Source organism: Harpegnathos saltator, unplaced genomic scaffold, assembly GCF_003227715.2.
Source record: "Harpegnathos saltator strain DR-91 unplaced genomic scaffold, Hsal_v8.6 scaffold82, whole genome shotgun sequence".
Lineage (NCBI taxonomy): Eukaryota > Metazoa > Arthropoda > Insecta > Hymenoptera > Formicidae > Harpegnathos > Harpegnathos saltator.
Genome location: NW_020230671.1, coordinates 260,215 through 281,050, shown reverse-complemented (window position 1 = coordinate 281,050; position 20,836 = coordinate 260,215). Strand labels below are relative to the sequence as shown.

The 20,836-nt window shown below is 37.8% G+C and overlaps 4 protein-coding genes across 5 annotated transcripts; 2 read left to right on the top strand and 2 right to left on the bottom strand.

Annotated features, from left to right (window-relative positions):
• Positions 1 to 205: 205 nt before the first annotated feature.
• LOC105180914 (lipase 3) lies at positions 206 to 4,158 on the bottom strand. Its single transcript, XM_011137266.3, has 9 exons — positions 4,061 to 4,158; positions 3,564 to 3,735; positions 3,004 to 3,208; positions 2,514 to 2,694; positions 2,165 to 2,279; positions 1,761 to 2,004; positions 1,130 to 1,288; positions 781 to 1,008; positions 206 to 696 (listed from the first exon to the last, which is right to left on the bottom strand). The coding sequence occupies exons 3-9, from the start codon at positions 3,169 to 3,171 to the stop codon at positions 535 to 537; spliced, it is 1,257 nt and encodes a 418-aa protein (XP_011135568.1). The 5' UTR covers positions 3,172 to 3,208; positions 3,564 to 3,735; positions 4,061 to 4,158; the 3' UTR covers positions 206 to 534.
• Positions 4,159 to 5,632: 1,474 nt separating this feature from the next.
• rig (gem nuclear organelle associated protein rigor mortis) lies at positions 5,633 to 12,201 on the top strand. Of its 2 annotated transcripts, none has more exons than XM_025306973.1 (16): positions 5,633 to 5,809; positions 5,996 to 6,348; positions 6,486 to 6,844; positions 6,982 to 7,317; positions 7,387 to 7,645; positions 8,357 to 8,582; positions 8,641 to 8,725; positions 8,788 to 9,160; positions 9,239 to 9,569; positions 9,649 to 9,888; positions 10,014 to 10,161; positions 10,250 to 10,507; positions 10,712 to 10,922; positions 11,001 to 11,210; positions 11,317 to 11,755; positions 11,903 to 12,201. In XM_025306973.1, exons 2-16 carry the CDS (start codon positions 6,040 to 6,042, stop codon positions 12,184 to 12,186), a joined length of 4,068 nt encoding a protein of 1,355 aa, XP_025162758.1. In that variant the 5' UTR covers positions 5,633 to 5,809; positions 5,996 to 6,039; the 3' UTR covers positions 12,187 to 12,201. The 2 variants fall into 2 exon arrangements, with proteins under 2 accessions (XP_025162758.1, XP_025162759.1); XM_025306974.1 differs by having other exon boundaries at positions 5,733 to 5,809; positions 6,033 to 6,348.
• A 120-nt stretch (positions 12,202 to 12,321) lies between these two features.
• Positions 12,322 to 14,034, bottom strand: Nup37 (nuclear pore complex protein Nup37). Its single transcript, XM_011137278.3, has 4 exons — positions 13,652 to 14,034; positions 13,286 to 13,483; positions 12,839 to 13,206; positions 12,322 to 12,748 (listed from the first exon to the last, which is right to left on the bottom strand). Exons 1-4 carry the CDS (start codon positions 13,799 to 13,801, stop codon positions 12,496 to 12,498), a joined length of 969 nt encoding a protein of 322 aa, XP_011135580.1. The 5' UTR covers positions 13,802 to 14,034; the 3' UTR covers positions 12,322 to 12,495.
• Positions 14,035 to 14,153: 119 nt separating this feature from the next.
• Ranbp21 (exportin-5-like protein Ranbp21) lies at positions 14,154 to 20,577 on the top strand. The gene is made up of 9 exons (XM_011137290.3): positions 14,154 to 14,336; positions 15,041 to 15,741; positions 15,820 to 16,131; positions 16,252 to 17,655; positions 17,845 to 18,099; positions 18,218 to 18,341; positions 18,473 to 18,809; positions 18,905 to 19,274; positions 19,373 to 20,577. Exons 2-9 carry the CDS (start codon positions 15,055 to 15,057, stop codon positions 19,532 to 19,534), a joined length of 3,651 nt encoding a protein of 1,216 aa, XP_011135592.1. The 5' UTR covers positions 14,154 to 14,336; positions 15,041 to 15,054; the 3' UTR covers positions 19,535 to 20,577.
• The last annotated feature ends 259 nt before the right edge of the window (positions 20,578 to 20,836 follow it).

Here is a 20,836-nt window from a genome sequence, read left to right as displayed (position 1 = left end):
TTCGATTAGTCGAACGAGCCGCTATCGATCATCCTTTCTCGGCGCTCGGCAGTAGAGATTGAAATGAGATACAAATCATTTTCAGTAAAACTAATAACGACAGTGTGTTATTGCTGTAAGATTATCAAAGCGCATATCTGTACGGTGTAATAATATATATCGCAATTATCGCAATAAATCGTAACGTTCATAAAGAAATGGCCAATCGGTTACGAGTCTGATTTATTTATTCTACATTACAATTCCTATAGAAATATATGATTCCTTATATATTTCACCTTATCTGATATATTATCTGATACATTATCATGTTACCATGTCAAGACGACGGTCTCTTGAAGATTATTTTCCAAACCATCTTAAAGTTTCATTTCAACAACATACATTTCGACAACAACCATACCATATATAGTTTATTATCTACTAAAGTTTTGGATAAAATGAATTATTTTATCAAAGGTCGCGATCAGTCATTATTATCGACATGTATTACCGAAACACTGTTTTTATACGGCTGAGTAATATTTAAATCTCTCACTTGTCACTGTAAGATGTATTTATGTCCTGTAGCAGTCTTTTATACACGAGTTTGGGCGCGTCTATACCCCATAAGAAATCCAAATGGTTGAACTTCTCAAACGGCACTCTGTACACGTCGATTACATTATTCAACTTGCGGTAGAGCCTTCTCATATCCTTGAACAAACATATACATTGTCTTTGTCAGCAATCGTGCGATCGATTTCCTCTTGACCGCTACGATTCTGCGCGTACGCTTACCGGATGGCTGACAAACCAGTCATTGTCGGAGTAGAACAACGCGATCGGCACGGTGACATTCGTGAAATCATAATCCGGCGGCTCCGTGGCGTTGTAGAGCAGTTGATTCCTCTTGGGACCGTAATCGTACGGCCGAAACTTGCCCGATTTTACCTCTTGGGCTAGATGCACTATCGTCTTAGTGGATGTGCCAGCGGGTGAATGACTCAGGATACTGGGCAACAGAGTCTGCAAAACGCGCACGATAAAGTTCTGACATGAAGCATCACGCGGAGTGACGTGACGGTGCGAATTGATCGAAGCACTTCAATTATGCGGCATCTCCGAGTGCTCTCGCGAAATTACTTACGTAATTAAACTGTTCTTTGTCGAAGCCGCATATCATGAACAATATGTTGGCGCAGATCTTCTGCTCGATGATGTTCTGATTACACAAGTATTTCGACAGAAAGCGTAGAAACTTGGTCTGCGGCAAGAATTCGGTTTCTCCCAGAAATTGTGCGATTATCTGCAATCGTGGATTTTATTTGCGATGTAACACTTTACTTCCTGTCAAATTGTGCCCAAATCGTCGAAAGAATATTTGGAAACGAACGAAAGCGCTCGACTCACGCGTGACGATTGTCTATGAATAATTCGACGGGATATACGAGGGATGATCAAGACATTAAGTTTAACAATCTAATATTAAACTGAAAAACATTAGGCAGAGTAAAGGACATTATTTTACAATAGAGACACCAGCAAAATCAACAAAATTAATCTCAGATTAATTAGCCCTGATAGCACATGTTCTCCTGGGGACGTCCTAAGAACGCCCTAAGGACGTCCTCAAGACGTACTATGGACGTCCTCTGGACATCTGTGCTATTAGGGAGGACAATCGAGTGTTGCGCTTTAAACTATCCTTGCTTTGTTTCATAATCATAAATTACGCGAATGAATTATTTCCTAGCAAGATTCACATTTTACATCATCACCTCATATTGCATACTGTAGGGTGCCAAAATTCGCACCGGGCTCTTTATATGCTGCAAAAAGGCCACAGGTGCGAGGCTAATCATCATTTGTATCATTTGTGTGATTTGTGGACACTGCGTCGCCATAACATAAAAAGCGGTTGTACCCATCGAGTGGCCGATGTATGCGTGTAGTGGTTGAAATCTCATATTCGTAACATACGAGATCGCCGCGGGTAGATCATAGATGCCCATCTCATGAAAGCTGACAGAAAATTCGATCGAGATGTCGTTACGTGACTATAATGAATTTGTTATTGAAAATTGGAAAGCAAGATACGCAGAGATTTTCGTAGCTGAATAATTATCGCAAGTATCGTTGCAATCACGTCTCGGAGTATTATCATGTTTCCTCAGGTGAATACCTGAAATTCCAGAATCTCGAGTCGAATGGCGACAACGTGACGTGCGCTTTCGAATAGGTATTGCCGCGAAAGTTGCCCATCCAAACATCATACCCTTGATCGGCTAGTATATAAGCTAAGAAAACAGGAAAACAAGCATTGCTATTGTTTACCGTATTCCTTCTACAACATATGCCTTTGAAATATATTTTTACACACGATACAAAAAATAACAATTTTAAAATATGTTTAATATATATAATATAAAAAATATAATATGACATTATAAAATTATACATGCGTACTACGTGCACTAAATGTTCTCGTTTGTTGTCGTATTGAACTTTATGCAACGATTAAAAGATCATACCGAGTCCTTTTCCCTTGCCGGAAATAACCCAATCGGCGGAGCTGCCCAATAAACCATGTTGTAGGAAAACAGGTGGAGAATTTTCATCACCTGGGATACGGTGCAATGTTAAGAGATAATCGTCCTCTGTCGGTATAACGTGAGCCTCTGCAGGATAACCCTGTTTTCTTATCATTCCCGGCTGAAAAAAAGGCGCGCAGCTAAAACACTTGTAAACTCTTGACCGAGAATCGAGTAAAAATCGAGTGAGATTCGATGAATAAGTATATATATATATGTATATTTTTTAGAACGATAAAACTTCAGTAACTCTTACGTAATTATCCGATTAGGAGAAGAAATGTGTGCTTAATTAAACATAGTCTTATATACAATATAAGGCCGTGCGTCTAAGAAAAAAGAAAAAAGAGAGGAAAAATATCTAAGGACTATTAAAAACTTGAAGAAAAGAGTACGAAAATTTAGATGTACAATTTTTAAATCTGTTTACCGTGTTGAGGTTGATATCGGTATTATAATCGGCGATCACAGAATTCTGGTCCAACCGCAACAATTTCATAAACTTTTCCAGCGAAAGATCCTGTGGCAGCTCCTCGAGCGTTGCAAAGACGCCGAGGAATCCACAGAGCAACGACAAACATACGGCCGTTAGCCGCATCTTCCGTGAATCTTCCGTGAATGACGTATCTGGCGAACTGCACGATAAGATATCACCGGTAACGGCAAGAATAACGAAAACGAAGAAATATGGCAGCAGCACCGGCTGATGCTCGAATCTCTTTTACATACTAACAAGCATTAACATGAATCATGGTTAACGATTGCTCATATCAATAAGAGAAGGAGTAAAAGAGAAAGAGAGGGAAAGAGAAGGAGAGAAAGAAAATATCATCACATTAGTCACTTGGAGATAGCCGTAAAAAATATGCGAATCATACGATCGACGGTATTATAATGCAAAACATCAAAACAGTGACGAGTTTGTGTGTGCTTGCATGCTCTATAGTCCGATGCTTTTTGCGACAATCAGATCAGATAGCCAATTCTTACCAAGTTCACGCGCACTTTATTGTATTTCCCAGAGAAGGTGCTTCTGTTATCAACACTGTCTATTCCTGCTTCCTACTGTTTCTCGAACTCACTTTGATTTGTAATTTATAAGAGCACTCGCTATGGACTGCTTTGTCACAAAGATCGAAGTTCGTTTCGAACGCGTGTTTCTCTTTCAACACATAAACAATACATTTTATATATTACGTATCCAAATTATAAGATTATTTTTCGTGATCACAAAAGATAAACACAGGGTTAACGGGTTCTAACGGATTTAAAAAATGATAATAATGAAATTTTTATGGTTTAAAAGCACTTTGCAGCTCGAAAAGAGAGAGAGAGAGAGAACACCTCTAATGTTCAGGTATAATTTTGAATATAAAATTTCCTTACGTTTTTTCAAACGCTTTAAAATTAAATGTTTATATTGTATTATGATTTATCATTATAATTGGAGTTACTTATATAAATATGTACAAGTTAGTAAGTCTTACATGTATTTTATTTTTCAGTAAATGCGCCTGAGACAAAGATATTCACATCAGAAGTGCAAGCTATTATTAAAGTTATCTGCACGACCAATAGTACTTATCGCATATTACCAGCAATAATTACCAGACTCATTATCAAACTAATTGCCAGACTCATAGATGCGAAACTCGATTTTAGACTTTGGATTTACAATTATTCTTGAAAAATGGGAAGTTTTTGCAATACCGTCTCTCAGATATGGTAAACGTAAATCGTGAATGCTATTGGTCACATACATTGCAACGTTAATTCTGAGCAAATAACGTTCATGATTTACATGTATCTGAGAGACGGTATTGCAAAAACTCCCCATTGTAATATACGATATTTCATGAATGTCACTAGATATCACAAATCTCAGCCGCCAATTAAATTGCCCCATTAATAAAATATCGTATACGATATTTTTCAAACATTCGAGGGAGGTTTATTTACATAAAACAGAAAGGCAGCCAGTCAGGGTACCTATTATGGCAGTGCCCGGAATTATTTGCACGATCGGGCCGATTTCTGAGAGCTACGCCTCCTTACTTCCCCTTACTGCTCCAGCCCGCACGGCGGACCTAGAAACTGACAGTCGCGAGGCGCTGTCTCAGGCACGTCACATGAGACAGTCACATGAGACGCTTCACAGTTTAACATAGCTGAAACAAATTTATTTATTAAAACAACTCCATAGGCATTTTTTATAGTTTACTAATATAATATAGTCTTAATATTAATATAAATATATATTAATAGAAATATTAATATAAGTAATATTCTATAACTATAATATACACTGTATATTATAGTTATATTAAGAATATTACTTATATTAATATTTCTATTAATATATATTTATATTAATATTAAGACTATATTATATTAGTAAACTATAAAAAATGCCTAGTTGTTTTAATAAATAAATTTGTTTCAGCTATGTTAAACTGTGAAGCGTCTCATGTGACTGTCTCATGTGACATGCCTGAGACAGCGCCTCGCGATTGTCAGTTTCTAGGTCCGCCGTGCGGGCTGGAGCAGTAAGGGGAAGTAAGGAGGCGTAGCTCTCAAAAATCGGCCCGATCGTGTAAGTATTCCGGGCACTGTTATTATAGAACTCGTCAGAATCGATTCCAATCAAATTTATTCCTAGATTTATTACTAGATAGATTTATAGTTATTTCCTAGATTTCTATTGGCTGCTTCAGCAGATTCAACAGTTGGACAACATAAGTAGATTTTCCACTGAATCTCGCTCCTGATTGGTAAATACTTCTGGGTCTATGAAGAATCTTCTGAAGAAATTCTGTCTCTCTCTCAAAAGAAGGATAGACTACTAGCGTGATTTCTAATTGGCTGCCGGCTTTCTGCTTTTCTGCTCAGATGTGAATCCTCCCTCAATAGGAAACATCATTTGCGTCCCAAACGTTGTTGTGTGTTTGCCTTTTCCTTGGCACTTGTGTGTGAGAGAGAGAGAGAGAGAGAGAGAGAGAGAGAGAGAGAATGAGAATTGATGTTAGAAACTCTGTGGTTGCGTTCCGATATTCACTGCCAGTACTGAAAATACATAATTTCTGTCACGTATATTGTAGATTTTTAGTGTTGGTAGTGAATATCGGAACGCAGCCTGTATTGTATTATTATAAAGGAAGGAAAGAAAGAAGGAAGCTATTTCAAACAGCGATCGAGTGTTATTTATCTATCGAGAGTTGCGAATAGATTTTTTGAAGGTAAATATTATTGTTCAATACAAAGAAATTTATAAGTTGTATGCATTTAAAATTTATTACATTTATTTATTTTACATTTATATATTCATTCATGATTAAGAAAGTTACTTTGTAAAAGAAACTTTCTTAATGTCACATGCTACTTGTTACGATAAAAAAAAATGTAATCCTTATGATTTTTCATAGGAATTATTAAAAACTTTCCTTTTTTACAAAACACAAGGAGCAATATGAATTCAGCTGTATTACCTCCTTCACCAAATTGGTATTTGAGCAATATCCTAGCTTGTTCAAAACGTAAAACTTTAGCATGGGGTGCCAAGAATTGTATTGTTATTGCCAAGCAAAAAGAGAATGACCTAGCTTTGGAGTTTAATATAATTCAGGATGCTCATATAGACAGAGTAACCGCATTGGCATTTTGTCCTAAATTTGAGCCAAATAGTCCAGAATTGATAATTTCTTGTGGTGATGATGATAAAGCCAAGATCTGGAATATAGATCAGTTGGAGTTGTTCACAATATTTTCTTTTGCTGATGTAAGTAACAAATATAATAAAAATGGTTGATTACTTTGTATAGCAAACTATTGTCATGAATAGGGATTGTTATCAAGGAATAATAGGGTTTGTTCATATTCATAATTGTTCTCTATAATTTCTTTATGTTGATGTAGGATAAGCCAATTGTGGGTGTCGACTGGTCAAACAAAGATAATAATCTTGCATGTGCAGTGAATTCACAAGGCTATTTATTGTCTTGTAATACACAATACCAAACTGCCAAGAAGATAACTCTAGGCAAACTAAAAGCTACCTATCTGGCTTGTTGTCCTCATGAAGCTAATCTTGTAGCAGTAGGCTCAAAATGTGGATTAATTTATATTGTTAACTTGGATAATAACGGATCAATATTATATAAACTGAGAGGACATGATGATGAAGTAGTTAGTTTATCTTGGTGTCCTTCAGATGTCAATGTGCTGTCTACAGATTACACGAGAGATCTTCTCTTAGCTTCAAGTGCAAAAGACAAGTAAGACATAAAATTTATATATTGATATCATATGTATTATATTTATTATATTAGTATGATATAGATGTATTTTATAAAAAATTAAATTGATATAACAATATGTTTCATAATTGTATTTATTTTTTTCTTATATTTAGATCTGTGTTTATCTGGAGAGCTGGTAAAGATGGTAGATGTGAAACTGTAATAAATTTGCCAAATCTACCAGTTACTTCTCAGTCATATACATCTCAGCCACATAAGAGCAAACTCAGTACTACATGTGGAGCTTGGATTGCAGTGTGTTGGGCAGAGCCTAGAATGCTTATAACTAGTTCTGTTTGGGGTGAACTTCTTTCTTGGGATCTTTCTGTGAATAGTAAGAAAGTAAAGCAGCATGAATTACTTCATACATACCACAACAGAGGATTATTTTGCATAGCCACTATTCCTAAATGCAATGAAGTATCCGAGAATTGGAGGAAGGATTCTGAGTAAGTTACATTTTACATATAAAATTCAACAAGGTAGATATAATCGATTTCCCCTGTAACAAATTTCAGGCTCACAATTTGGACATTAGCACAAGATCGTTGGGTCGTGTGTTGTAGCAAACGAGAAAATAAGCCTGCTGAACTTAAATATAAGATACCTACGCAAGGAGGATATATTTACTGCGTAGCAGCTTGTCCCATTGATACTTCACGTATTGCATTTGGCGTAGGGGATATGATGCTTCGTTCGTGGAATTTGTCCGAGCCTCATGTAGCAACTTTTGATGTTACCATGTTTTGGCAGAAAATAAAAGGGAAATTAAGAGTGGTAAAACATTTCCTCATAATGTCTGGAAAAATAATTTTTCAAAATATACACTGCTCAAGAGAATTATGGCATAGATAATTTATTGCCGAAAATTGGCCAACTTTGACGCGATTACCTCGCGAAAAATTATTGTAAACTAATGATTTTTTTTCTCAAAATGAAGTCTCTGCTTTAAGAATGTATCTCCATTTTTTGCATGCGATGCACCCCTACCCCTGTAACCCCTGACGTCTGAGGGCATGTTTGGTATACTGAAAATTGCAAAATTTGACGGAATGCACGGACGTGGGCAATTTTTTTTCGAGAGCGCTGTTTGCATCGTCATAAAGTTCAAATCTTCTCGTTCAATTTGAAAAAAAATGGAGTCGCTACAATTTTTTTCGTGAAGTTACAGCCCTTCAAAAATATCGTTGTTTTTGACCTTCGGGCCAAGTACCGGCCGGCGGATTAAATGATTGGAAATCAGTGGAGCTACGGCAAAAGTGTTTGTTGACATATGCACGCAAATACACGCGCATGTTTTTCAGCTCCTGGCTCGTGTTTTGACCACAGCCAACATTCCTAGCATCACAATAATTTTTCGCGAAGTAATCACCAGTCAAAGTTGGCCGATTTTTGACAATAAATTATCTATGCCATAATTCTTTTGAGCAGTGTATTTATATTTATATACGAAAAGTATATATTTTGCAAATAAATATTTTTTATCAGATAGCATGGCAGCCTGAAAATGAACGTTTGTTAGCCTTTGGTACTTCAGAGGGTCGCGTTGGCTTAATCGATATACTGAAAAATGTACCAATATTGTTTAAACAATATCACAGAAAGGTTATTTACAAGCTCGAATGGGGCTCTGTGCCAAACAAAAGTGATTTAGGTGTATACTCTTGTTCAGAAGGTGAACTGGTAGTCTATGATGTAAAAAATCCGAACAAAGGTAAGATATTAGTATCCATTGTCTGTAAGTCAAATGCTAAGTGTGATTTTTCTTTTAGGACCCATGTCCATAATAAAAGAAGAATGCACAGAGTTCTCGTGGAAACCCGATAATTTAATGCTAGCGATCGCATTGGAAAATGGGTAAGTAGTATACTTAAAAGATAATTTAAAAACACGCTTCGAACTTATTCATATTGTTTCAGTCGGATTTTATTCTATGACCGAAATCTTAAGAAATGCGGCAATATGATATATCTCTCTAAGAAAACGGTGAATTGTCTAGTGTGGCATCCCGAAAGTACAGCGGTGGATACATTAAGCTCGCCGATGAAAGACTATTTGGCGGTTGCCTCTGACTCGTCTACCATATTGATCTACGATATCTCAGATTTAAGAAAAGAATTAGAAACTCAGGAAAAAATCGTCGATCTCACTGAAAATGGGAACAATGAACAACGCAATATGCATAAGCTGGTAGCAACTTTAAACGGACACTCTGACAGAGTAGTGTGTTTAGCTTGGAGCCCACATGTCACAGGATACTTAGTGTCTGGCAGTTACGATTGTACTGCACAAGTAAGATATTGCCATGGCTTGTACGGTATTGTTCAAATATACAGTCAATCTTTTAAGATCCGTATCTTATGCAAATAGGTGTGGGATGTTGAAAAACAAGAGTTGATGGGTACGTATGTGGGACATAGTGGACCTGTACTATGCTGCATGTGGAGTCCCCTTAAACCGCAATTAATCATCACTGGCTCGTCGGACTTTACGCTAAGTATATGGGATTATACATTATCCGAGCAATCGCCGAAACCATTTTCGGAGGATAAAAAGAAGAAACCTAAATATAAGGCGCAAAAATACAGAATACAAAATGTTCAAACAATCACCTCAGAGGCGCATAATGAAACGCTCACAAATAGTTCGAAGGGTTCAGTTAACCACTCTTCTGTTTCTATAACTGAAATAGTCGAAACAAGTAATTAAGCATTAATATTTTTAAATACAACCAGGTAGTTATATATAGATATCGTAATGACCGAGAATCTTAATTGCAGAATCTCAATCAGAATTGGTTAAGGATATGGGAAAGAAAAAAGAGAAAAAGCAATCATACTTCCCAATATATAATAAAATGATGAATGAGAAACATGCGGTTCTGAATTGCATAAAAAATGACATTAGGAAAAATGAAAAGCAAGACTCCGAATTGGAGAACAAAGAAAGCGATTATGATAGTGTTACATCATCATTGTTTTCTGGAAAGGAAGCTCTTCAGATAATTGTCGCTAAAGAAAGTAAGTTTATAATATGTAATCTTAGAAAATAATTTGCTTTAATAAGTTTCATTTAGGTGCATATAAATATATTATCAGTCACGAGTATTACGTATCATTTAGTTATTCATTATCTGTTCGTACAGAGCTCGGACATACTTTGAAATATAAAAATGATACCATAATCGAGATGGATATGTGGTGCAACAATTTACAACAAAACATAGAATGCGCGATCAAGGAGAAGCGACTGAATGATTTTTTAGTATCGCTCTCAACTAGTCTTTCTGTAAAGTACGTTATACTTTTCATGTAAAAATGTATAGGAAAAGAAAAATAATATGTTATTGGACACGTTATAATTAAAATAGTAACTTCGCAGGACGTGGAGAGAAACATGCGAGGCATATGCGCATCAATTAATAATGGAAGGCAATGTGGAGAAGGCTGTATCATATTTGCTTTGTGTACACAAAATTTACGAAGCCATAAAGGCATTCGTAGACGCTCGAATGTATAAAGAAGCGTACGTACTTGCTAGATTTAAACTTGCTGATGATGATCCGACTCTGGCGGTGGTGTTGCAATCTTGGGCACATTACGCTACTACTGCCGGTCAGTTAGAGCAAGCAGCACACTGGTAAGTTAATTAATTTATTATTTAGTAGTAATTTAGTGATTATATTATAATACATGCGTGGTACAATCAAAAGCATGTCTCTGCTCGTATGACTCGTATCACGATATTATAATTATGATTCGACCGATAACTTAAATGGACATGTAAATAATTCATAAGATTGTATAATCTTTCCATTAAATTAACATTTGTTAAATACATTAGTTATATAAAATTAGGTGAACTCATCAAAGCAGCCAAGCTTCTCAGCCGACGATATGACCCAGAATGTTTAGAAATTGCATCTCAATTAGCGTTAATGTCCGGTGACGTAGAATTCAGTATTTCCATAGCTGAAGATGCGATGATGCGTGCTCTTGTGAAGTTGGATTATTCGAAAGCACGTTTCGTTATTGAGAATATTCAGGAGTTACAGGTATAAATACGTTCTACATATTTCGGTTTAAAATAGGTCAATTATACGTGTAAACAACTTAAATCTTTCCATATATAGCATCTGAAGATATATATAGACGCTTACGAGTCACTAATGTCCACGTACAAACAAGAAAATCAGTGCGATTCAGTGCAAAGATGGATAGCAGGAAAATCGGACCACGGGGTGTTGCAAGATCTTAAAGAGAGACACAATGCCTCTCATTACAATGCTTTACAGCGCAGCAATGCTTTTCTCACCCGTACTATTACAAATAATTCTGAAATGGTAATAATTATGAAGCAGTATCTCGATAAGTATCTCGATAACAGAATGAGAACAAATGTCCTTTATGAATAATACAAAAATTTCTATTATTAATATATATTTCCAGGAGCTATTTTTACATGCTAGTTATCAAATCGCTTTAGCGGCCACATCCGACGTAAAAGAAACTCAGTTGAAACACATCACAACAGCATTAGATTATGTGTACCAATATCAGATGAAAAAAGCAGATAAAATCAAGAATACGGATTTAGACCCCTTCAGCTATATTCTCATAACATTAGATATAAAGAAGCCAACGGGTGAAGATAGCATTTATGCGAAAAGCAATTATTTCGTATCAACAAGTATACGCGCTTACTTGTGTGTCGGCCTCATGAATTGGGCAATAAATATTTTGTCGCAGTTGTCAATTGACGAAGAAATTCAATTTATGAAGATAATAGAAACATTACTAGAGGACGTCTTCAATTTAGAAACAAGAGATCATATGGAACGTATTTTTAAAATTGAGCATATGAAGCACGAAGTTCAGGCTCTCTTGTGTAAGTTATCTTGTTTCGTTCTCTGAAATAGTTTGTTGATTGTAACTGACGTACAGTTATATACATACGGTGCTAATAATCTCTCATCAAAACTATACTTATATTTATACGTGCTTCTTTATTTCAACTCAAATGTATATTTTGCAGTTAACAAGGTGAACGGTACTTCCACCATAGAAGAGGATAAACTTTGCAAGTCGTATGAACTTATGAAACTTGACGTGAAAAATTTTATAGAAAAAAGAATTTGCGTGCCGAATCTTAATATCGCTCACAAACTTGTTCATAATTTGCATAAAATATTGCGTGATTGTGAATACCAAACTCAATTTTTTGAAGTTTTGCATAAATATAGAGAATATACATATAATGAAACACATAGCGATACATCTAGTGAAACAGAAGAAGAAAAAATAAATCTGTATGTGTGATATTTTTTATAAACGATGAAATATCACAAGTTATTTTTATTATATCATTTAAGTCTAGAAGTCAATGACTACATATGAAATATGGTATAAAAGTACACTTTTTATATAATTTTATATTGTATATTTGCAGTTTTTTTCTCTTGTGAAGAGTACTAATCTATTATTAGTATATTATAACTAATTCTTAATTGAAATATCAAATTGAAATATGGTAAAAAAATATATTATTTTTTTATGCAGTACGAAAAATTGTAAAAATTTTAAGAATTGTGTTTTTTTTTAGACAAATCTAATGTTACTCAATATATCTCAATTTATATTTACTCTCCAGAAACATAGTTCTCTGTCACTCCCTGCACATATATAGGGTAATTTATGGTGCCATGTCATTCCACCCACTAACTTAACTTTCCCACATAATATCACTTGTTTGGTTTTTAAACTAGAAACCTTCAATAAATTATCTGGCCATCCGATACTTGCAACCAGATGTTCATTTGAGAGTGAGAATTTTACCATCAAACCTCCTTCCAGATGAAGTGTTCGTGATTCAAGAGGGCGGCTGAAAAGATAGAAGTGGGAGAAAAAACAAATTTAGTAAAAATTTATATATTCTTAACTTAGGAAAATGTAAAATTATATTCTCTGTTACCTGGGTCTAGATACATCCCACAGAAGTAATTCTCCAGCAGCTATTGATACAACTTTTAAAGGATTGGGTCCCCAATCTGCTGTAGTCAGGGGAATAACACCGGAATCAAGTGACATAATGGCTTGCTGGCTTCTGACATTGTACATACGTATTAAACCATTCTTTTCGGCTACTAAGAGTTTGCCGGATTCTTCACTGTGCCAGCATACACTGACACCAGGTGATGTCAAATAAAACGTAGACACACATTTCTGATCTTCTTTAATAGCCCACAATTTACATGTATGATCATCAGAAACAGATGCTAATAATTCACCCTCTGGTTCATAGGATATTGCATTTGTATAATCCTTATGTCCTTTTAATACCTTTCAAAGATTTCAATCTTTAATATCGCATTCAATATTTTGCAAATAGAGAAATCCATGATATTATAAGAATTCTTACCTCGTACACATTCATATCATTTAAATTACTATTGTACAATCTTATTTTAAAATCTGCACCAGCAATGCAGAATGCTAGGATCTTAGGAACAACACTCAAGGAAGTTTCTGGACTCCAAGCAATCGCATGAGGTCTAGTATCATGGTGAAATGTTCTGATAGGATTGTATACCATATCCTCCACAGCATCATCTTCATCCTGTTACAAAAACAATTAACTATATGAGTCTTACTAGCAAGTGCATATTTTCTTTTAAGATGTAAGAATATTTTCAACAAGTGATCTTAACAATTTTTCTAATAAATCAACTAAGCGATCATAATTATCTTTTAATTGAAGTATACCCTGTTCTTTGTACAAACACACCTGAAATCTAACAGTACCGACGACGATTTCCTTGGCGAGGGCGATGCAAATTAAATGCTGCGACCATTCGTACGGCGAAAATTCAACACAATAAATCCGTTCAAAGAAATTCCGTTTAAACGTAGGCGGCATGGTGATTGCTTCGTCCATTATTTCACGTCAATACGTACATGCATGCGTGCTGGAACAGTACCGGCATAACCTGTAGAACGTGCTACGAGGTAAGCCGCTTGTAACTTTTCTACAAACGAGTCGATCAATTATCAGCAGGATATATATAATCGCGCAATGTATGTAAATGCTTAAAAAATCAAAATGTCGAAACGACAAATCGCCGTGACTTTCCGCAACGTGTGTAAAAATACATATGTACACACACGCTCGATCGGGTTAGGTTAGGTTTCAACTAGGTTATGTTAGTCGGCGTAACACGATACTGCTGAGAGGGCAGCACGATATTCCACACGACTAGCGAGCGTATGTAATTCGTCCAGCGTGCTGCATTTCACTAAAGTGCGAAGCCCGGTGAAGAACGTCTGACACGATCGTCGTATCATACGCGTCGCTTCCTCAATTTTATCGGCGAATTAGGTATGAATTGACGCGTCGTGCGACGCTGGTAAAATTCTCACCGTACGCGGCTCGATTACGCCGCGATTTCGACCTGCGTTCTCGCATCAGCGAGGTAAGTATGTGCGATTTTGTCAAGGCATGGTCGGCGCGCACACCGCCGCAACAAGCTGCTTCGTGCTCGCGTCTGCTCCGTTGTGCGAATGTCCTCGTGGCTCGTGAATAATTTCCCGCAAATGATACAATCTCGCGCGGCGAGATTCGTGTGAATTTTCTTACCGGTCGCGAGCGATTTTGCGAACGCATGCAGCTTGCTTGTTGCTCGAGAAGGCTCGAATATTTACACCGGTTCCTCGTTTCACTTTACGTTCGAGGATTGAGACTATCTCGAAGTATCTTGCGTCAGCTTTGCAAAATTACGTGAAACACGATTTATATGTTGCAAATTTCAGTTCAGTCACTTTGTGAGGAAATAATTTTATCCACAATAGCTTTAATTAACATGATCAGTTTGGTAGAGTCTACGTTTGAATTGTCGTATTAATAATATCTAATATAAGAATATCACAGGCTCCTAATTGCAAATTATTCTTAACCAAAAATTTTTAGTATGGACCATATCTTTTATGTGCTAAACATATACATATGCTATTGATTGATAGGATAATAGATGTTTTGTAATGTTTCTATATCTTCTATTCTTTATTTGGAAAAGAAGAATGTTTTTGATAAAATAGTATTTAAAATATTTTATGTATAATATAAATTGTTGATTATATTTGACCAATGCTGAATGAACATTCTTGTCTTACGTTTTAGTGCACTAGGTAGAAATGGAATTTGGAGCAGGCGATGTTGCCCAGATATCGGCAGAACTTGCAGGCGTGGTTGAAGTAATGATGTCACCTAATATACCTCAAGAACAGCGTTTGGAAGTATACAATGCCTGTGAAAGATTTAAAGAATCCTCACCTCTATGTGCTCAGTGTGGTTTGTATCTGGCACAAAAGTCCCCCAACAGGAGCTCGGTAGTTCGTCATTTTGGATTGCAGCTGATGGAGCATTGTGTAAAATACAGATGGACACAGATTTCACAATCAGAAAAGATTTTTATCAAAGAAAATGCCATGAAATTGCTTCAGGAAGGCACTGAGCCACTATTACAAGAAGAAGCACACATAAAAGACGCCTTGTCGCGTGTAGTAGTGGAGATGATAAAACGGGAATGGCCTCAGCAATGGCCCACACTATTGGCTGAGCTTAGTCAAGCTTGTACACGAGGAGAAAGCCAAACTGAGCTAGTTTTATTAGTGTTCCTTAGACTAGTGGAAGATGTGGCACTTCTACAGACACTCGAATCCAATCAAAGGAGAAAAGACATATATCAGGCATTAACTACAAACATGGCAGAGATCTTTAGCTTCTTTTTGAGACTAATGGAGCAACATTTTTCAGAATTTCAGAAGAAAAGTGCCTTAGGACAAATGTCCGATGCTGCGGCACATAGTAAAGTTGTACAGGTAAGTATATGTTCAAAAGAAAAATTTCAAATTAAATCTCATTATCGTCAAATAAAAATATTTGTATTATTCTAACAGGTAGTACTGTCCACACTAACTGGATTCGTTGAATGGGTCTCTATAAATCATGTAATGGCTGAAGATGGGAGACTGCTGCAGATATTGTGCCTCCTGTTGGGAAATCCGATATTTCAGTGTTCCGCCGCCGAATGTTTGTTACAAATTGTAAACCGTAGGGGTAAAGCCGAAGAACGGAAACAACTGATGATCCTTTTCTCGGAGGAGGCTTTGAGGTGTATTTACACAGCAGCTACTAGTCCACCGCCTCTCACCGCACCAACAACGAATTTCCACGAAAATCATTACTTGTTCCTGAAGAAACTTACACAGGTGATTTCTGCAATAAGTATTTGTAATTAATTGTATCGCTATGTTGGTGCCATTGATGTAAATTAAGTTTAAGTGCTTTGTAACAACTTGAAACGTAAGTTTATTCATGTGTTACTTTAGGTACTGACTGGCATGGCGACGCAACTTTGCGCTTTATGGGGGAAAGATGATGCCTCTAGTATACGGCCAACACACTTTAACCTTTTCTTAGACACCGTTTTAACATTCACTATGTACTCGAGTCTCACGCTCACGCATTTAGCAAATGCGATCTGGATAATACTGTTCAAACACGAGCAGATTAAGACTGACTCGCTGCTCTTAACATATGTACCAAAGTACGTGGAAAACACCGCGCCCAAACTGATCAAAGTAGCGTATCCGCACAACAGACAGAGCAATGGGATGACAGCGTACTGCCTCGCCGATTACGACTCCGAAGAGGAGTTCAACGTGTTCCTCTATCGCTTCAGAACGGATCTACTGGAAGGACTTAGACACGCGACCATGGTGGCGCCGTTAGTAACATTTACATATGTGCAACAATGGCTTACCTCGAAGATAACCAAGGGTATGGCAAACCTGCAGTACAAGAGCGATCAGAACGATCGCGAGTACCTCGAATGGGAAGCCCTCTCGCAGGTTTTGGACTCCGTCGTGTCGAGAATCTTGCTGATCAACGAAAGACCGAGCGTACAAACTGGGCTGCAGCTGTTGGAGCTTTGTCTCGGCTATTCGCCACAAGATCCTTGCCTCCTGTCCACCCTGTTGTCTTGCATAAGCGCTCTCTTCGTGTTCCTGTCAATGTCTACCGGTTCAATGGCCATGCCGGGTATTGCTATTCTACCGCGCGTGCTGGAAAAGATCTTCGCCGCTCTTGTGTTCGAGGCGCCCGGCGAGAGCAAAGGCAATCGTTCAAAGGCGGCTAAAAGCGTCAGACGTCACGCGGGTAGTCTTCTAGTAAAGATCAGCCTGAAATATCCGTTGCTGTTGTTGCCGATATTCGAGCAAATGCACACGATGGTGCGCGGTCTCACCAGGGAGCCCAGCCCGCTGTCCAAGATGGAGAGCATTATGCTTTACGAGGCGCTGCTGCTAATTACCAATCATTTCTGCGATTATGAGAGGCAAACTCGGTTCGTGGCGGAGATCATTGGCGAAGGTTTCAACAAGTTCATCGCACTAGGTGCAGAATGGTTCAAGGGGCCATTGGAGCTGATGCGATTTGTCGGTCTAGACAGACCGCCGGTGGAAAACATGTTGGAGGACCCAGCCGGGCGCAACCGTACCGATCTCATGATCTATATCTGCACTGTGCTGAGCGTCGTCAAGAGATGTTCCATTCCGGAGGATCCTGATCGCGCTGCCAGAGGCGGCTTCGTGGCCGCACTCAGCGAAAGCGGCAATCCGGTATACAGAAATCCAGTCACGCCCCACGTGATCCCTGTGTTGCCGACGCTCTTTGCGCTGCTACGAACGATGAACGCTCTCTTCAGTCCTGCCGCTTTAGCTGTTTTGTCGGAGGTAACACATTAACATTACTAATATTATATATTGATGTTAATAATTATATCTAGCATATTAATATTCAATTAATATATTAATGCTAGTAATAACATTAGCAATATTAATGTATTCATAGTCGATTTCTTCCCTCCTTAACTTTAAACACATTCATCCGCTAAATGTCTATATTGACTGTCTCTATTCTAGGGCTATAAGAACGCCTATGGCCTTCTAGAATCTGAGAAGGCACATCTACTGGGTCTGAACGTGGCCAACGACAACACCAGTGAAACCGAGCAATCTTCAAGCACTGCTCTGATTCGAATGCAATCATTCCTGAGCACGATTCATGATCAGTGCTATCATATGCTAGGTAGCGGCTGTCACATGATCGGCCGAGATTTTTATCAGTTACCTGGACTTGCACCAGCATTGTTGAACTCGGTTTTCTCTAACCTGGAGGTAATCTCGGAATTCCGTATCCCGTTGCATCGATAATCGATTGCGAATTAATATCTAGCATAGTAAATTTTTTTCACAATAACACCCCCCCTCCCCCCGTTTCTCTTTCGCACTTCAGGCTATTCCAGACTACAGACTACGGCCGATCATACGTGTGTTCATGAAGCCGTTCATATACTCGTGCCCGCCAGCTTTCTATGAGAGCGTATTAGTACCTATACTGGCCCACGTATCTACACACAGTAAGTGACAAATCTGGTTTTTTTTTTGTTTTTTTTTTCCGTTTTGTCTATACAACGTGCTGTCCGCCTCTAATGTCTCCCCATATTAAGATCGACTATTCTATTATTACATCTGCTGCATTTTCCTTCAGTGTGTCAGAGATTAAGCGCAAAGTGGCAATATATCGCACGTCTCTACGAATCCGGCAGTCTTGACGAGGAGAACACCGATACGCAGGAAGTAATTGACGATATGCTCAATCGGAATTTGACCAGAGATTTTGTAGACCTGCTGAAAGTGGTTCTGGTCGGTGGTGCGGCTAGCGACGCTACCCCTCCGGATACCATGGATCAGGATAGTGAAGGAATGGCGGTGGATCCTCCGCTTTCGCGAGGAAACAGTATCGTTGCTGAGGTCGTTAGCGAGTTAGGAGCCTTCGTTTTGCGTCACCCGTCCACGTGTCATAGCGTTGTTCTATGCGCATTGGGGTAAATATACATTTGTCTATCGTAACAAAGAAGCATCTTGAAACCTTATACTCTACACCGTATATCTGATATACCTTGATACCTTATATTTGCAGTATGCTCGCATGGAACGATTCGACCGCGAGTTTGAAGGCCACAATGTTAGTCGGTCCCGTTGTTCGAGCTTTGGCAGCCGATGGTAGCCTCACTCCCTCCATGGCGTCGCATATCATGGTAGCTGTTCTCCAAGGTCTGCAATTGCACGGCCAGCATGAGGCCAATCAGGGCTCGCTCATCACACTGGGCGCACAAGTCTACGAGTGTCTCAGACCTAAGTTCCCAAACATCATCGAGGTGATGCAGCAGATTCCGGGAGCCAATCCCGCCGATTTGCAACGATTCGACGAGAAAATGTCGGTGGTCAGCACGAAGGGCAACAAAGTCGAAAAAGGAAAGAAGGATCTCTTTAAGAAAATTACAAATCAGGTAATTTCTGGTTTCTAAGAATTCGAAATTTATCGTGCCTATTGCAGTTTTTATCGCGTAATAATAATTGATTTTTTAATGTGTATTTCTTTTTGCAGCTTATCGGCAGAAGTGTAGGTCAATTGTTCCGCAAAGAAGTCAAAATAGACAATTTGCCGCGAATCGAAGTGCTCGGCAAGACTCAACCAGTTCGCGTGGATGAAATCTCTAAGAATGCTGCTGATACGGGCATATCAGCTTTATTCGCGGGGTCAACGTAGCAAAACGTTTTAGAGGGTTACATTCTGCGTAGCTGGTCCAATTCAATAAATAATTATAAATTATTGTAAAAAAAATCTCTTCTCTCAGAAGTGGTTATGTGCAGGGTAACAGAGTGAATGAGAGAAAGGACTTTTGAGATCGCAAAATCACTGAAACACGTTTCTTTTGTACGAGAAATCCTACGTGTTTTCAGCCCGAATTATAAAAATAATGAATTATACTTAAAAGCACTCGAAGTGTCGAAGTTTTGCATTGATACGCGCAACTGCAGATTCTTCATATTGTTTCTCACACTTCGTAAATGTTACGAAAAATATTCACTATGACAAAATGGAAAAGTAGATTAGCGGCGTAAGCTGGCAGGATCTCGACAGCGTGGAAAATCGAGGCGATACTTCGGCGATTCTAGGACATTTGACGTGTCCTCACTCAATCATTAGGTGCTTGAAGTTAAGTGACGTTTTTTTTTTACGGCGAAAAATCTGCAACAAAATATCTGTAACAAAGCATTTGTAACAAAAAAAACTTGTGGAATATTCTTCTGCACTTTCCTCATTCTGAAATCGATGGTAAATTTCAAACTGACGAAGATGCAGCACGTGATTTCAATACAAGGCTGTAGATATTATCTGTTTCTCTTTTATTTATTTTAATTACGTTTTGTACATCATTATATGTTACGAAAAATGAAAGATTGCACATGAAACAGAAAATATCGTGCAGTTTTATTGGTTAATTTGAGAGAGACCCATTCGATCTCTCATAAAATCTTTGCTTTACGTAGCAGATGTTTTCTTCAATGTATTATCATCCCTTTTAACATCATCCGGGTTAAAAGTCCCCGAGATATTCATGCACATCACATAACGTTGTCTCGTGCGACAGCTATACATAAAAACTCAAGATTATGAGAGATATGTACAATGGGGCGCAGCGAATTGTTGTGATAAGGACTCGTAGTGACTAAAATTTGAACACGTTGCGTCGTACCTTGTTGCTTTGTTTGTATAAACAAAAAATTTAAGGTAGATTATGCGCTCCAAGCTGTGACTAATGTGTGCAAACGCAAATATTGTAGAATATTCTTCATTTCTTCTTTTTTTCTGTTTTTACTCTTTACTATTTTGTCACAGTTATTACTCCGAAATCCGTAGTGTGTTCAATAATACGTTAGATGTATTTCTTTTTCTCAGGTACGCCTTTTTTTTTTCCATTATTTCGGCTATTGGTGAAAATAAAACAGACACGTGCACTTTAAATAAAGAGAAAAGAAAGTAGGATATTCGGAAAGCGCGGCTAAA

What these genes read in the sequence shown, in the direction of transcription:
- LOC105180914 (XM_011137266.3), bottom strand. Translation starts at nt 3,171, where the DNA reads ATGCGGCTAACGGCCGTATGTTTGTCGTTGCTCTGTGGATTCCTCGGC. An exon ending in TCGAGATTCTGGAATTTCAG is followed by an intron (nt 2,005 to 2,164) that starts GTATTCACCTGA and finishes ATTTTCTGTCAG; the next exon opens with CTTTCATGAGATGGGCATCT. An exon ending in CCTACAGTATGCAATATGAG is followed by an intron (nt 1,289 to 1,760) that starts GTGATGATGTAA and finishes CCACGATTGCAG; the next exon opens with ATAATCGCACAATTTCTGGG.
- rig (XM_025306973.1), top strand. Translation starts at nt 6,040, where the DNA reads ATGAATTCAGCTGTATTACCTCCTTCACCAAATTGGTATTTGAGCAAT. An exon ending in TGTAAAAAATCCGAACAAAG is followed by an intron (nt 8,583 to 8,640) that starts GTAAGATATTAG and finishes TTTTTCTTTTAG; the next exon opens with GACCCATGTCCATAATAAAA. An exon ending in TCAACTAGTCTTTCTGTAAA is followed by an intron (nt 10,162 to 10,249) that starts GTACGTTATACT and finishes GTAACTTCGCAG; the next exon opens with GACGTGGAGAGAAACATGCG.
- Nup37 (XM_011137278.3), bottom strand. Translation starts at nt 13,801, where the DNA reads ATGGACGAAGCAATCACCATGCCGCCTACGTTTAAACGGAATTTCTTT. An exon ending in TCGGTACTGTTAGATTTCAG is followed by an intron (nt 13,484 to 13,651) that starts GTGTGTTTGTAC and finishes TTTTTGTAACAG; the next exon opens with GATGAAGATGATGCTGTGGA. An exon ending in ATGATATGAATGTGTACGAG is followed by an intron (nt 13,207 to 13,285) that starts GTAAGAATTCTT and finishes AATCTTTGAAAG; the next exon opens with GTATTAAAAGGACATAAGGA.
- Ranbp21 (XM_011137290.3), top strand. Translation starts at nt 15,055, where the DNA reads ATGGAATTTGGAGCAGGCGATGTTGCCCAGATATCGGCAGAACTTGCA. An exon ending in CACATAGTAAAGTTGTACAG is followed by an intron (nt 15,742 to 15,819) that starts GTAAGTATATGT and finishes TTATTCTAACAG; the next exon opens with GTAGTACTGTCCACACTAAC. An exon ending in GGCCCACGTATCTACACACA is followed by an intron (nt 18,342 to 18,472) that starts GTAAGTGACAAA and finishes ATTTTCCTTCAG; the next exon opens with TGTGTCAGAGATTAAGCGCA.